This window comes from Anneissia japonica, unplaced genomic scaffold (assembly GCF_011630105.1).
Source record: "Anneissia japonica isolate Jap-2015-1 unplaced genomic scaffold, ASM1163010v1 scaffold2652_len1590060_cov184, whole genome shotgun sequence".
NCBI lineage: Eukaryota > Metazoa > Echinodermata > Crinoidea > Comatulida > Comatulidae > Anneissia > Anneissia japonica.
Genome location: NW_022699919.1, coordinates 905,108 through 921,913, shown reverse-complemented (window position 1 = coordinate 921,913; position 16,806 = coordinate 905,108). Strand labels below are relative to the sequence as shown.

At 34.9% G+C, this 16,806-nt stretch overlaps 2 protein-coding genes across 2 annotated transcripts; both read left to right on the top strand.

Annotated features, from left to right (window-relative positions):
* The first annotated feature begins 2,862 nt into the window (after positions 1 to 2,862).
* On the top strand, positions 2,863 to 6,212 carry LOC117103174. The gene is made up of 4 exons (XM_033243678.1): positions 2,863 to 2,905; positions 4,006 to 5,127; positions 5,453 to 5,457; positions 5,967 to 6,212. The coding sequence occupies exons 2-4, from the start codon at positions 4,008 to 4,010 to the stop codon at positions 6,210 to 6,212; spliced, it is 1,371 nt and encodes a 456-aa protein (XP_033099569.1). The 5' UTR covers positions 2,863 to 2,905; positions 4,006 to 4,007.
* Positions 6,213 to 11,760: 5,548 nt separating this feature from the next.
* On the top strand, positions 11,761 to 16,762 carry LOC117103198 (uncharacterized protein C1orf146-like). Its single transcript, XM_033243727.1, has 6 exons — positions 11,761 to 11,912; positions 12,759 to 12,900; positions 13,347 to 13,448; positions 14,203 to 14,281; positions 14,623 to 14,740; positions 15,889 to 16,762. Exons 1-6 carry the CDS (start codon positions 11,819 to 11,821, stop codon positions 16,041 to 16,043), a joined length of 690 nt encoding a protein of 229 aa, XP_033099618.1. The 5' UTR covers positions 11,761 to 11,818; the 3' UTR covers positions 16,044 to 16,762.
* Positions 16,763 to 16,806: the final 44 nt, after the last annotated feature.

Genomic DNA, 16,806 nt, shown 5'->3' with positions numbered 1-16,806 from the left:
GGTTACATTCTGATCAGGGTAGAAACTTTGAGTCTGAAGTGATATCCGAATTGTGTAAGTTATGTGGAATTACCAAGTCACATACGACCCCCTATCACCCTCAGGGTAACCCCCAGTGTGAGCGTTTTAATCGCACTTTGCTAGACATGTTAGGTACTTTGACTGATGATGGTAAGGCCGATTGGAAATCTCACGTAGCCCCTTAGTACACGCGTATAATGCCACTACCAACAGTTCTACAGGATTCTCTCCATATTTTCTTATGTTTGGTCGTCATCCGAGACTCCCTATTGATATTATTTTGGGTCTGGATAAGCAAAATAATGGTTCATCTACCACATTAACTAAGTACGCAAGCGATATGCAAAACCGCTTAGAAGATGCTTATAAGCAAGCGGCAGCGCAAGCGATCAAATCGACCAGCGCGAACAAAGAGGCGTATGACAGAAAAGCGCGCGATTCTGCTCTTCAAATTAATGATAGAGTTTTAGTTAGGTCATTGGGTTTTAAGGGTGCCCATAAACTTTCTGATAGGTGGGGTAAAACAACATATAAAGTAGTTAAGCGTGTAAGTCCTGATATCCCTGTATATGTTGTACGACCTGATGTTATAAAAGGCCCTGAGCGAACTCTTCACAGAAATCACCTGTTACCTATTCCGTCTCTTTCCCTTGATGATAATCAGCCACCCCAACCACATGCTACCCGAGTACATGACTCTAACGAATCGAGTACCAGTGGGCTCAGCGATCGGCCAAAACCAGCTCCTCGACCTGTTTCCTCGCCCCGCACCCCAGTCCCTGCACCTCGCCGCCACCCAGTCCCTGCCCCACGACAACCTTCCCCAGCCCCTCCTGTGCCAGTTCCTGATTCTTCTACTTCAGACCCGAGTGATATTCCTCCCGTACCACGCCCTAGAAGAACAACCAAACCCCCTGTAAGATTTTCATATGCTATGTCTGAAAGTAGTTCGAATTCTTGTAATGATGCTAATTTGTTATTTAAACTCTTAGAAGATGCGTCTAGAGAAGCAGAACGGAATGCATCTCTTAGACGAATGATTTTGCAAACGTTTGCTTAAATTGCTATTGTTTTGATGTTTCTAAAGGATTTTTAGAATTTTTATCTATTTTTGTTACACATTGTAATTTTGTTTGACTTTATATTTATATTGCTCTCGTTTAAGAAAGTTGTGTTACTTGATTGTTTCAATCGACGAATGTTGTTTGTAATTTAACAATAAGTTTTCTGTTATATATGATGTTTTTTTACTTGATGATATTTTCCTTTAAGTTTGTTGTTCCCCATTTTGAATTGTTTTTATGCTTTGTCTTAACGGAAAATTTGAGGACTGAATTAGCCCTCCTATTTCCCTTAAGTGTAATGTCGGGACGACATTTGCTAAAGCAGGGGAGGATGTTAGGGTGTATTTTTGTATATTTTTTTAGTTAATCTTAAGTACCTTTAAATTTATTCTATATTATTTATTTATATTAATCCAGTATCCCTTATCCAAAGAGGCTATACAATGGAATACTGTTTCAGCCTGTAGGTTAATGACCCATTGAACATTCTTCCTATAGTCAAATAGATACCACCAGCTTACCCTCTCCCGAGAGTTGGGTGGTATACTGTCGACATACCTGAGGAAGTAAAGGAAACGTCTTGTCAACATCAAATGATGTATGACCGGACACAGGAAATCGGGAATGGACAGTGACTTTGGGTGTTGATGAGACGCAGCAATTGATAATAACAGTGATTTATTATAATACTATTGAAGAACGTGGATGAGTTATCGGCAAGTTAATTTCAAAGTGGCTGAGGCGTCAGCATTTGCTGTGTACAGTACCATCAGCAGATTAGCTAATTGTGTTTAAAACTTTTCTGAGCCAAGTTTTCAATTTCAATTGCCATTATACTCATGCAATTATTGAACTAGAGCATGACAAATTGTTTGTAATTTGTATATCATATACTTGATAATAAGCCAACGTAGAAAAATCGTTCGTACTCACACAAACATTCCCGCTCCAGACCCTATCCCAACGTGTTAATAGGCGTAGGCCTGGCCTAACATCCATCCGTATGCGCACCTCCCTTGCGCATGCTTTAATAATAGCCCACTCGAGCATTATGCTTAAAATGGTATTAAACAATTGCAAAAATACTGTGTTGGATTCCTAGATGGCCGGAAATGAGCTTTCCTACTTCTGAGAAGTTTTTAATGACCTTTGAGTTCTTCAAAATTCAAGGTTTTCTCCTCTTGAAAAAGATCAGGTAATTTTATCTCATTCTTTATGCCATTATATAGAGAGAAAAAAAAATCAAAGACATAAGCAATATATTATTATATTCCAACAATATTGCGTAGAACGCACTCTGTCTCTTATACACATCTAGATGTGTATAAGAGACAGATACATAATAGTATACATACACAAACGTATATAAAATCAGAGTTGCTGCACGCCCAAATTGTATCATAAAAATTCATCTCGAAAAATTCATCTAGAAAATAAAGACGAGATCTCCGGGCGCAACCCCTTTCAAGTCAGTGACTTAAAACGGGAAAAATATCGTCCCCACTCCACCAACAAAACCAATTCTGGAATTGCTACTATACGACTTTTTTTCAACTATACAATTCAAAATAATGTTTAATATTTTCAAAATTTGAACCATGCTGGTACAATAAAATATTTACATACTGACACCGCTATCATAATAATTAAAGAGCGTCAGTCTGAATGTGAGTATATCTCGAAAAAGCCCATATTATTTTGATTAGAAGCTCATGGGCTTTTTCGAGATGAATTTTGCAAACTGAAGAGTTGGCTTCTTTTCAAGATGGGCCCTCGAGATTAATCCCATGATGCTTCTATTCGAGGTATACTTTGTTTTTGTAAGTACCAGTAAAATTTTGCCCAGGCTTAGTGTTCTTTATTTTGTTGCCAATTTCAGGCTAAAAATGTTCTTATTTTGTCCCTATTTTACACACTTTTGAAATATAATAAAATTTTAATGTACAGCAGTATACAGTATATTACTATAATGTCTTATAGAGGGTATTACATAGTCACACCTATACTGCGCATATGGTACAGATAAGACCATAAACAAATTGTTCGTATATTTATTTTTTTAAATAAAACCCCTTTTGAAATTTTACCTCAGCCTCAATTTCGTCTGCTGTTGTATTTGGTTTTCATTTCCTAAGCAATGTTTCAGCCTCAGTGTTCTTATGTGTTACAGCAATACACATGTAAAGTGAAAACAGTCTAGTGTTGAGTGTTTTCCCCGCTATACCATGAATCCCATGGTGTCTATATTTTTATCATTTTATGTATTTAAGATACTTATTACTGTACAAAAGTCATACAAAAAAATGCAGCACCACACATTTCCTTTCATTTGGTCTGAACAGCCATCAACAAACGCACTAGAATTAATCATATGAAGTCGACATACTCAAAATCTAGGGATTGTTAATGATGATGACGACGACGATGATGATGACGATAATAATAATGACGATGATGACAATGACGACAACGATCGATGCTGATCAAATCAAATCAAATACTTGTATTTTCATACAATTGAAATAATAAAAAGATGCAGTATGAAATACGCAGTAATTGAAACAAATAGATTGTATGGAAGGAGGCTACGATAATGTCTGCAAGAAAAACTCACAGAGCTTAAGAGCGTAACCACATTTGAGAAAGAAGTTGAAAAAAAAATGACCGCTACCATTTACTTATATTTCAACTAAATTATAGAGCCTATAGATCACAGAAAAAAGTGATGATGATGCTAGATTCTAAGGAATCTAAAATATAAAAACAAATATAAACCTAATTCTATGTTTTCTATGCCAAAATTATATATGTTGTTTATTTTAAAGGGCTTCACCTTTTTTATTTTTAAATTTCATTATTAGATTCATATAGTCCGTCTGACGTTATGATTAATAATAATGTTCTTTTTTTCCTTTCTTAGAAATGGATAGATTTCAAGACCTTCAAAATTATTCATTCCACGCCACGTGGGATTTGGGTAGAAATTTGATTAAACCATTTGATATATTAGTAAGACAAATAGATGAGCACATTCGAGATGAAACACATGAAACATTTGTAGAGGAAGGATTACTATTTAAAAGTTACCTCTACATGTCAGGGATTGGTGGAACAGGTAATAAAAACATGAAAACTGCAAAAGACTGCCTTAAAGATGTGAGCACCCGTTTGGAATCATGGGAAGAGTCTCCGAAGAAGGACGGTTTTTATTCAGTCATGTATGCCCTCGAAGCATGGGTCGATATGGATAAAACTGTAGATAGACTTAATAATTTGAAAAAACTGCATCTTGAGCACTTGCAAGCAACTAAAGCGAGTTTTGAAGCATGTAATCATTATATTAAGGGCTTTGCTTTATCAAGGTTAGGTATTAATCGCTATGATGAGTGCATTGATGAATTCCGTCAAGCGACTGAAAAATGTCCAGACGATGTTGAATATTTATTTTCTTTGGCATTCATGACACGCAGAATTAGTGGGCCCGAGGTTGGCGTGGAATGTAAAAAAATGTTACTTAAGGTACTGGTGAAAAAAGAGGATTACCTGTTTGCTAAAGTAGAATTAGCTTATTTAGCTTACTTGGAAGGAAATGCAGATAGCGCTACTAACCTTTTAGAAGAAGTCACAACGTCAGTGGCAAATGAGCAATCTATTACACCCGAAAATATGAAGATCGTAGGACACGTTATGAAAATTTACCTAAAATTGAATAAACCTGAAAAGGCAAAACAAACGTACTTAATGGCAGAGGAAAACGGTAAAGTGAATTCATTTGTTGCTCACCAGAGAGCGAGAGTGGCAAGTACTCAGAAAGATTGGAAAAACTTCGGGAAATTTCTTAATGATGCTGTGAAAATTAATAATTTCAATCTATCCGCAACGATGCAATTAGCTAAGCATAGATTAATCACTAGTAAAGCTGATAATGCAGGCGTAATGAAAATATTTGATAAGATGTTAACTGATCGTTCACGCGACGAACTAGCAGTAATACAAATTCTAACTTCATATGGCGACATGTTGAAAAAACGTCAAGAATCCTGTCTCTTATACACATCTAGATGTGTATAAGAGAAAGATATAATATGTATATTTGGTAAATATATATAAAATCGATAATACACAAATATCATGTTGTATAAACAGACTATGACACATTGTTCCAAATAGAAAATGCAATAAATACGAATACAAAAAACAATAGTAAGTGACTTAGAATATAAATTTATTAGCAACCAATATTTTTGTTGGACAGTAAATAGGCTATAAACTTTATAAACGCAATTCGCGTTTTTGTTAAGCGTTGAATTCAACTGCATTCTAGGTTAAATGCAAAATTAAGCATGAACACCAAATACATCCTATAGTTCGAGTTTGAACGTCGGATCAGTCCTGAAATGGGTTTTCATTGATTTTTTTGCTTCATAATTTATTATTATTATTATTATTATTATTATTATTATTATTATTATTATTATTATTATTATTATTATTATTATTATTATTATTATTTATATTATTTTAGCATGTTAAATTTGTTTCTCTTTTGCAATAAAAATCACTTACACAAACACACCTACAGAGATGGAAATAGTCTAGTTTTAGCAAACAGAGTGAAAAGCAATTTTTTTGGATTTTCCCGCAGCACGACATAAACCCTTTCTGTGACGGACTTATTGGTCTTTTGCAAGATGTTACCACGTAAACGTAAAATACAAATTAAATCGTAAACAGAAAAAGAATCTGACAAAGAAAGAAAGAAAAAAGAAAAACTCAGCCCCCACCGGGAATCGCGACTATCATTATTATAATTATAATGATGTTAGATAAAATGTAATTTACAGACAGTACGGTACGTGATTTTATTTTATATTTTTACAGATACAGCCATGCACTAATCCACAAGCTAACAATTGGATCATGGCTTTTAAGAAATTCAACAACACTGATAAGCAGCAAAAGGAAAACAAGCAGTATGGAGAATACAAAGTATATCCAGAAGACCCAAGCGCAAACCCAAACGAATATCAAGAAAAACAATATTCCTCTATCGATCTTGCAAGAACAGTTTGCGACAACATTGCTTACATTTTAGACAACTTGAACGGATTTTCATTGGTATTTTGAGTATGATGTTCGCAACTAAACTGACAGCCAAACAGAGACTGTGCATTAGTGGTAGCTATGGGTAGAGTGTTATGATCACCTGACAGCAAGAAACTCAAACAGTTGAACAAAAGGCGGCTGAGCTCTATGAGGTCAACGGCCAACCATAGTTTAGTTTAAGTAGTAGAAGGACTATATCATCCCACCCATCATCCTGCTATTTAGAAAATAAAATAATAAGAACTTCGATGTTGTCAAATGATTAGAAAATTGTTTAATTTGATTTAAAAAAAAGTTAATTGTGGTTTAGGCCCGGCCCCGAACTTAAAATTATTATTATTATTATTATTATTATTATTATTATTATTATTATTATTATTATTATTATTATTATTATTATTATTATTATTATTATTATTATTAAATAATCAATAATAATAAAGAATAATATTGAATGAATAGAATAATCTCAACTTCTGGAAAACAGTGTCTGATACCACTCTATAATCGTATAGTACAACTAGTACAATAATTAAAACAAATATTGAGATTAGTTTCAATCGATATTTGACTACTGAAGTTTATCATTTGTATATACAATAACTAATATATTGGTAAGAGTGACATATAAAAGCTGTATAGTTGGTGTATACTTATTTTTGTGTAATACCTCCTGGGATAAATACAAGCATTAGTAGAGGTGACGAAAATGATACTGATATGTAGGTCTAGGTCGTTTAAGGTCTAAGTTTACTGCAGAGTATTTTTATTAGTATATATAATAGAAGGTTTATAAGAATTACACTACTAAAAGAGAAGATCTAATTTACGATCTTCCGTTCAAATGTTTTCACACTAAACCGCCTTTGAATGAAAGCGAAACTATGTTGTCCATTATTATACTTTTATGTACTGCATCGATATGTAACGTAGTGTAAGTTTGGTAGTGGATTTATAAATTCCGAAAATATTTGAATTCAATTTTTCAAATAATGTATGACGCAGCAGTAGCTTGACATAGCACTAGTTTCATATAGCAGTAATACTGCATGTGTCTAGACTGCCAGAGATCTATAAGAATCTTCCTCTTTTGTGCATTATTTTCAGTTTGGTGGATCTCGAATGCTTGTATGTATATAATGTGATTTTTAAGGCAAATGAGAAAAACTTAGAAACCGCAAACGGTATATAATGCAATAAATAATATAAATTGAAAAGTAACAGAAGAGGAATCTTACAAAGTAAGAATACAACAACCCATTTTTTCTTGGCTGGGGACCTAAATTGTATCCTTGGTAAGATTGGCAACACATGTACTGTATAGGGTATATAATTAATTAAAAAATACATTTATGTCATTGTATTTTAAGTGCAGGATACCTATCTAGAGAATGTTGCAAAGATAATTTTTTTTTCGTCAGCTGTGGATAATTAATCGGGTTTTCTTTTTCTTTTATCACAAGTTACAGACACTGGTTCTATCTGCCATTACTCAGTTTAATGAGTGAACTTAAATCTATGTCTACGATTTACTTTCTTCATTGTCTCATTGTCTATACTTGTACCATTCAGATGCCCCATTTAGTAGGGTTGCAGTCTTCTTCTTTAGTGTTCTGCCGTCAGGCAGGTCCTTGGCTGCCAACTCCTCCACTGGCATCTGTCCTCCGCTCCTCTCTTCATTTCCACATAAGGCCACTCATTGTTTAAATCATCTATCATCCATATCCTCTTTCTTCTTTTCCCTTCCATTCGTCCCACTATGACTTCTTTCAACAAACATCCCATAAACCCCCGAAAAGGAATTAGACATTAACTTATATTATACTTGTTTACAGATCGAGTTTTTATGATATTTTGAATACATTTTCTGTTTAAAAACCAGTAGGTCCACTGATATGATTCAATATTTCAATATTTTCGAACCCTATTGGCTGTATTATACTGACCGTTTTCATTGGTTAATTAATAATTCTATATGCAATGTTTATTCATTCCTGATGATAATCCAATAAATGATCGAAATATTAAATCACAATGACGAGTCTTACTTTATTTGGAGTATGTTGTATGCTAAATTTTCTGTATAATAATTATAAAAAAAAATATCCTGTCATGGTATGTTTTTTTTTATATATTCAAATCTATAGGCAGTGCAATGCTAGTTTGATAATCCCTAACGTCATTCCATATTTCAAAATAATGGTTATTTGGTTGATGGTTAGCAGAGGTCACATCAGCCCAACGAGAAGTCGATCAGGAATGCGGGATTGTCTCTTACAAGCATTTTAAAATAGTATGACAGTACCGTAGATCTCATACTACCATTTTTTTGGTGACGAGGTGCTAGCGACTTTAGGACTCGTTCTTCAAAAAAGTTTTAATATACTTGAAGATAATGGATTGATCCTCGTTAATTATCAGCATAATTATTCTAAACTCTTGCGAGTAACTAGCTTATTCTTTTTATGCATTAGGGGAGCTAAAACTTCAAAAAGATTGTATTCAATATGCTAAAGTGAAGGTTAATTAGAGTGATGGTTAAGAGAGGGCACGTTCGTCAGCAAACGAGATGCCCATCAGGGAATGGGTTTTTTCCATAACAGGATTCTATCATTCCGATCATTGTTTACATAAATAATTTTAGAAGATTTAAGAAAACAGTGACAGGACCTGAACCTTAAATATGAAGGGCCCTAAATCAGCATGAAATGATAATTATTAATAAGTTTAACAATCAGTAGCGTATCTAAATTACCCGCACCCCCAGTCGCCCCCCCCCCCTAAAGCTGTCTCTTATACACATCTAGATGTGTATAAGAGACAGCTTCTAGATACGCCACTGTTAACAATGTAATCAAATGTAGGGCCTATCTAAACATTAAAACATATATAATTTGTATTTGAACTGATTTCAAATGTGAAATAATTTAAATATTATAATAAACTCGTGAACACGAATTGTTTTCACAAAAATAGTCTCATTTCCTAGCATATATAGATCCAGAGATGTGCTCCCAGATTACATTATCCCAAAATCGACAAAGAAATCGACAGAAATGTCAACTTTACGTATTTTGCCTCGGGACTATGGAACACCAAAAGGACAAACCACAAGTGGCGCAGTGCAAATGTCGAGTGGTGCAGTGCAAAACTAAAGTGGCGCAGTGCAAAACTAAAGTGGCGCAGTGCAAATCCTAATGCGTGTGCCGCTACTTGACTTTTGCAGTGCGCCACTTGACTTTTGCACTGTGCCACTTGACGTTTGCACTGCACTTGACCAGAGCCATATATATAAGAAGTTGCGACATTCCACTCTTCGGTTTGCGAAAGTGACGTGGTACACACCATACATTTTTGTGTCCAAATCTTCCCGTTGAACACATACAAAGTATATGAGTTAGGTATATTACATAGTATTTTCACATGTTTAATTGCGTTTATGATGTTATTACTTAATTAAGAACTACTTAATATTAAAAGCGTGATTTAGAATTTATCTTTAGAATTCGAATACTTGCGTATTTTTTCACTCAAATAGATTTCTTCATCTTTCCTGTTTAAAGTTTGACAAAATGTAAACAATACAGACGGTTTTAAAGATTTTTTAAAAATTTTTCATGAATACAATTTCAATATTTAAATGAATATTCTGTGTGATTAGACTTTAATTAGATATTAATTTTTTTGTGGTCTTCGTGTGCGACAACGATTTTCTGATATTTATATATTGGAAAATAAATACTGTTTAGGCATTTTAATTATCCATATTTTATTACTGTGGCGTTTACTACTACTACTACTGCTACTGCTACTGCTGCTGCTGCTGCTGCTGCTACTGCTGCTACTACTGCTACTACTGATAATAATAATAATAATAATAATGATAATAATAATAATAATTCATTCTTATATAGCGCAATTTACCTGTAGGCCTATAAGTTATTAAAACCGTACTTTAATTGTTATCGATACCTTTGTAAACAGATTATAATTACTGTCAACCGCGGTTTAATCTTACAAAAAGGATATATAGAGGTATTGCTATCTTTTATTTATTACTTTATATGCTGTTAACACTTGTAACACTGCCAGTTGAACGTAATTTCTGGGTTTTCCAGACAATAAAATTATCTTGAATCTTGAATCTTGATGAGCCGCTGTGACCACCGAAAAAGAAGATCCACATTTTTTTTTATCTCAATCGTGATGAAAATAATGTTTTTAAATCACTTCGTGCTATGTAAATTTAGTATTCATCTTTTTAGCACATTATTGCCTGAATCTGAGTCAATTTACTGATTTACTCTTCATTCCAGTTCCAAATGGGGAACCAATGTTGTACGTCCACGGCTGGTGGGTGACAGAGCGCGTCTTGGCGCTGCTACCCTCTAAACGAAAGTAAGGCTTGGCCTAGCGGTACGCGTATTTTGGGGGCCTACAAAAACCTCGAATATTTCATTCATAAACTTGTTCCATGTATTTGCGCGACGGGGGCCGAGGTCCCATATCGGGGGATATGTCCCCGATGAGAACAAAGAAATAATAATAATAATAATAATATAGACCTAGTAAAAATGAGTTCATTTCCATTTTGATGCCAAATTGGCTTTCCATACAATATCGCTAAAAAGTCAAGAGTGGCCATAGAGCTATTAAACAACTAGAGTGCTGACAAGATGGTGCAGCAATGTAGAGTTATGTATGTGTACCATCCAAGATGGCCGTCGTAGTAAAGCGCCACCTTCAGGCTTAGTATACATATTATTACATAAGCCCTCTGACTGACTATTATTTCATTAATAATAATAAGTAATGGTAATAACAAATAATTAAACTATTGTAGCCAAAACGATGTCAAGTGGAGCATCTTATTCAAAAATAAGGTACCAAGGAATGAAAATTAAAATCGTGTACATTACACCCAAACACCGAAACATACGGGTAACTAGCTGTAATGAACTTTCTGAGTAAATTGAGGGCGCAATTGCAAACGATGGCGCTTAGCGAAATTTGATTGGCTAAATCTATGGCAGCCATCTAGGATGGTACACACACAGTTCTGCGTATTTCGAACATCAAATACATTGCGGTTAGCGCTCTAGTATTCTTATTATATCTCTATGAGAGTGGCACAGTACAAAAATCAAGTGGCGCACTGCAAAAGTCAAGTGGTGCAGGGCAAAACTAGAGTGGCGCAGTGCAAAACTAAAGTGGCCACCAATTTAGTTTTGCACTGCGCCTATTGACTTTTGCACTGTGGCACTTGACTGTTGTGCACTGCGATTGTATATTATTTGTCCTATATAGGCCTACAATCGCAGTGCAAAAGTCAAGTGGCACAGTGCAAAAGTCAAGTAGCGCAGTGCAAAACTTAAGTGGTGGCACACGCATTTTGAGTTTGCACTGCGCCACCTTAGTTTTGCACTGCACCACTTCAGTTTTGCACCGCGCCACTTGACTTTTGCACTGCGCCACTTGTAATTTGTCCTTTTGGCGTTCCATACGGGACGGCCGTGTTTTTGCATGATTGCTAGCAGCTGAGCAGAACATTTGACCAATCACAGAGCGTGCCAGCCAGTTGCATCATAAGATCGATTATTGTACTAATTGTAACAATAGGGTCTGCTATGGATAGCAGAGACATTGATCCTGTTATCATTAATAATAGCCTTGCTGACACTCAACTATGTAGGTGCTTGCAGAAACAATACAAAATAAGATGTAAGTAAATTTAAGTACTATTATAGTAGACTAGCCAGGCCCTAGGCTAGGCTCCCTAATTCAAGGAGCCTCTATCTACCTAGTCTAGCCTACTACTACTAGGCCTAGCTACTAGGCCCTAGGCCTATTCTATACTACTCTACTATACTAGCCTAGAGCCTATGGCTAGCCTAGGCCTATCCTATCTGGTTGTGGGGCCTGTTCTTTAGGCTGGCTGGCTAGGCCTAACCTAGACTGCATGGGCAGCTAGACTTAGGCAGCCTAGGCCACGGCCTATTGTCAAAACAGTAAGTATTGGTGACTACACGACCACTAGGCTAGGGCTAGGCGCAGGTTCAGTGTGGTGGGGTGGTGGGAGGGTCATTCGCACCATCCCCTCCCCCTCGGACAGGCCTGAACCCCCTGTCGTCCGACGCACGTCTAGGTCATCTGATCAAAAGTTTTGAAAAAATACTAATTTGCCTACATTATGTAATGTTATTTTGATTTGATTGCTAGTCCTAATTTTGGACAATACTAATCCATAAAATCTCTTCCTAGCTGCTGTTGCTAGGTGACAAACTAATGAATACTAGACGGAGCCTGGCTATATACTAAAATAGCTCCAAAACAAAATACATTTTCTCTGAAATGACACTGCATGCATGTCTTGATAAGCTTGTTTTCTTGAAATAGTTGAGTTTTTAACAGGTTTTTTGAGTGTGTAATGGATCAGCATCTTTGATTAGAGGTGGTAGAGGTAGACAATTTCCATACATAGGCGGGAACGCCGATCATGAACAGGGTCCACTCAAGGAAGGCCTTGAGTGGCTGTTGCTAGTATAATATAGTGTGTTCCTCTGCAAGTTTCAGAAAGTACACCCCAGGACAGCTGCATTTTCCCACTCTCAACTGTGACATTTCTGGTTGTCAAAGCAGAGGATGTTACTACAAGCAAGTCTACCCCATCAGATGAACAGATTAAACTATCACCTTATATGATTGAAAGGTGAGAGGTGGTGAACAACATTGATTATTAAAAGGTAATATCATCATCATCATCATCGTCACCACAACCATCTACCACCATCATCATTTATCATCATCAAACAATACAGTCTTGTAATTTCTAAGCCATACATATTGTTGTGGAATAACAGTTCCAAATAAAATCTTGACATTTAAATTCACACTTTCTGATTTCAACACTCCTGTAGATCAGCATAAAGAAAACAACATTAAATACATTAGAAAAGTTATGTAGTATATATAATTAATGCTTGCTACCATTCTAGTTGTCAAGATAATAAGTTGACCAATGTCCCTACAAATGATCAGGTTAATGTGCCATGAATTATTAAGGGGAAACAAAAGAAATACAGATATAAAGTAATTATAACTTTAAATCATCCAGTTTATATAAGATTAAGATAAAATTAAAACTTTCATCAACAGATTGTGGAACTTACAAAGTGGTCATCAAAATTGTTTTTTGATTCTCTCCGCTGCCTTGCATGAGCAACGCGAGTTATCAATCTTTGCCGCCATACAGCAGAGGTAGGCATGCTGTGACTTTTACAGTAGGAGAAAGTATTTCTTGTGTCCCTCCCAATGACTGGGGCCAGGTGTTTAATAAGTGGCCCCAGGTGGGCACATTTTTAACGTTTAAGGACAGTTATGAGTGTATGTTCTTGGACAAACATTTTAATGACATTTGACATTGCAAAAAGGCACATCAGATATTTTGTAAGTCTACTGTAATAGTAGGCTGATTAATATGAAAAAACACTGCTATTAAGAACATGCTCATTTTTGACAAAAGAGGAGGTGGGAAGCCATGTCACTCACAGTGCTACACAGTCTCTGCTTGTAAATACTGTATAGGCATAGCTCTGGGTGTGTGAAGTATAATAGTTTTTGTAGTTTGTAACGTCACTAATGTCACTAGACACAATCCTATTGTTACTTGGCTTAGTGGAATTTACTAGGCTATATGAAACAAAGATATAATTGCAATATAACTATTCCTACTTTTCATAAAATCTTTTAACATTCCATACAACATTTGATTTGATTGGGAAGTAGAACTATTTAAAATTACTATACTTCTACAATTACCGTAATAACTAAAGGTAAGGAAGATCTCTGTAGGCAAATAAGATACTTTTATTGATTCATATTTTATTGCAAACTCTTTATTGATGACTCCCTCATTGGTTTTAAAACATACTTATTTTTATGCTTTCCAACACAACTTTCTGCATAATTTTAAAAAGAATACCAGTAATAATATTTTTCATTTATTTTTTAGTGTTTCTGGCAGCAACATGAAGATTTTACCATCCCATAATGATAGTGAGACAGCTAAAATAATGGCCATGATAGCCAAGGTTGGTTGATTGTTTACAAAATACATTACAGGTAATAGGCACTTTACGCAAAAGGACGGTGAGCTGTTTACAACGACAGTTCTGGTTAAGCGCACAAGTATTTACTGTGGTCTGCACGCTCTGATGAACACAGAACCACCGTCCACCCGTCTTCCCGTCCTGTTGCGTAAAGTGCCTATTAATGTTATTAAACATATTCATGAGTTCATGAATATTTATATGACATACTGATATTCAATCAGGGGGTTTTGTGATAAGCAAAGCAGAAACCCCAATCTATCCAGGAATAGGACAAATCCAAATACATTTTAGCTTCTTTTTTTATGAAAACTTTCTTGTAGGCTAAAGAAAAATCGACATCAGCCATTTTGAAACAGAGGTTGGATACAGTCGCTTGGAAACAGGTGAATGAGGAGATGATTTTGAACAGTCTAGCAGCCATTGGCCTCACAGATCATCATATCCTTCAACCACATTTCTTCTTTCATCCCTTTACATGTCTCCACTACTGTATACCTCCACTTCTTAGCCGCTGCTTAGTGCACTTTTTAATACTCTCAACTACTACTACTTCTGTATTACAGCATTTTTGTTTGTTGTTTTTGTTTGTTCCTGATGATGACATAATTAATGTTGAAATATTGAATCCCAACACGATGGCGTGCATTTCGATACTTGGAGTATGTATTATACTATCTTATTTGTTATTGTAGCGTTATTAAAGTATTATTGGCCCCCTTTAATAAAGGAACAATTTATATCTCATTGTTGTTATTGGTTACACTTTTATTTTATTCCCTTATCAGGTGGAATCCTAAATTTATAAAGGGTGAGACCACTAGAACACATGATAGTACACAGTGTAGTGGGTGTGGGTATTCTCTTAAGACTCAATCATTTTGAAAGCAGCTCACATCGTCCTTGGACTAGGCAATTTTTTTTGTCTCTCTCTACCTAGAAGTGTTTGTAAATGAGCATTTGGTAGGTGGTGAATTATTTTATTAACTGGTATTTCTTTATCCAAAATAGAAACAAATTCACAATATATAGCAACACTGAGATGCATATCTGTGTTTCAAGCCTAATTTCGTTTCATGATTACATTAGTGTTAGTGTTGCATTAACTTAGCATGAATACAGTATGTGCATTATATAAATCATATACTGTAAATCCTTAAATAAGAGCTGCAGCACTTTTGAAATTTTTGGAGGCTTCAGTGCAGCACTTATTGAAAAAATATTGCCGTGGCACTTTCCGTGCCCGATCCCATGTTACCTATCTCATCCTCATATATAAATGTTTATAAAGATATGCTTGTGCCTTCAATGTGTTATTTATTCATAATAACACTGTATACATTGTATCTAAAACCCTGTTTCTCAGAATGTTTCATTATACACAAGGTAACTGTATAGAATAATCTCAAACATTTGGTGCGGCGCTTATTCAAGGATTTACGGTACTGTAATTATTTCTATTAAATAAATTAAAACCTTCTTTGACAGGTAAAAAAAAGTCCTGGTCCTGTAATTATGTAGTGTATAACTGAATGATCTAGTATTACAGTACTATACAGTATTTTTCTTTAACTTGACCATGAATATACAATGTTTTGTTCTACAACAAGGATGCGGTAGTCTTGCAAACATTGTCAACGCAAGTAAAGAAGAACTCCTGGAATGCACAAGCCTAGCAACAGAAACTGCTGACAGAATAATAAAGTTCTTTAGTGAAACTAGACATGCTCAAAGTAATACTTAACATTAATCTGACAAACCTAGTTAGAGGTAGCAAAAGCTTGACATATATTATTTTAGATGCAAGAACAATGCTACAGATTTTCAATTTTTTAGATTTAATTAAATTAAGTAAAATAATAAATCTGTCTTTATAGCACATTACACAAATGTCTCAATGCGCTTTGCAGTGTTTATTTGTATGATTCTTAATTGCTGTTTGAACACTACACATAACAGGGAGTAACTTAGCCTGGGTTCCAGGCCCTAATTTATAATCTTTTTATTATATTCTAAGTATTAGAATATAAGAGTTATATACTAAGTGCATGCCAAATTAGCATGCTCATTGGTGGTGCTCTCCAATCTTCACAAGGAGGTGCCTCACCTCTAGCCAGGGAGGTTCACTCAGATGAAGTGGTTTTTTTTTAGTTTGTACACATAGATGGTTATTGAATGAGAAATCAACTATTCTCTACAGAAATGATGCATGTCATCCTAATTTGGTTCTAATGTAATTTAATAATACAGTAATATAAAACAGTAATACTATTAACAGCAATTTACATAAATATGTTAATTATATTTGTTTAGAGAAAAGTTTAAAATAAATGCTGCTGCTGTCACATTGAAGGTGTATTGTCCCATGCAAGATACCCAGAAAAAATTATTATTTTAATTAACTTGGTCATTTTGAAGTAACATTAAAATTGAAAATAGAAATTAATGTATTTTAAAAATGTATACCCATACTTTTACAGAGTAAAATGATAAAATTATTATTTATT

What these genes read in the sequence shown, in the direction of transcription:
- LOC117103174 (XM_033243678.1), top strand. Translation starts at nt 4,008, where the DNA reads ATGGATAGATTTCAAGACCTTCAAAATTATTCATTCCACGCCACGTGG.
- LOC117103198 (XM_033243727.1), top strand. Translation starts at nt 11,819, where the DNA reads ATGGATAGCAGAGACATTGATCCTGTTATCATTAATAATAGCCTTGCT. An exon ending in TCACCTTATATGATTGAAAG is followed by an intron (nt 12,901 to 13,346) that starts GTGAGAGGTGGT and finishes TTTCATCAACAG; the next exon opens with ATTGTGGAACTTACAAAGTG. An exon ending in TAATGGCCATGATAGCCAAG is followed by an intron (nt 14,282 to 14,622) that starts GTTGGTTGATTG and finishes ACTTTCTTGTAG; the next exon opens with GCTAAAGAAAAATCGACATC.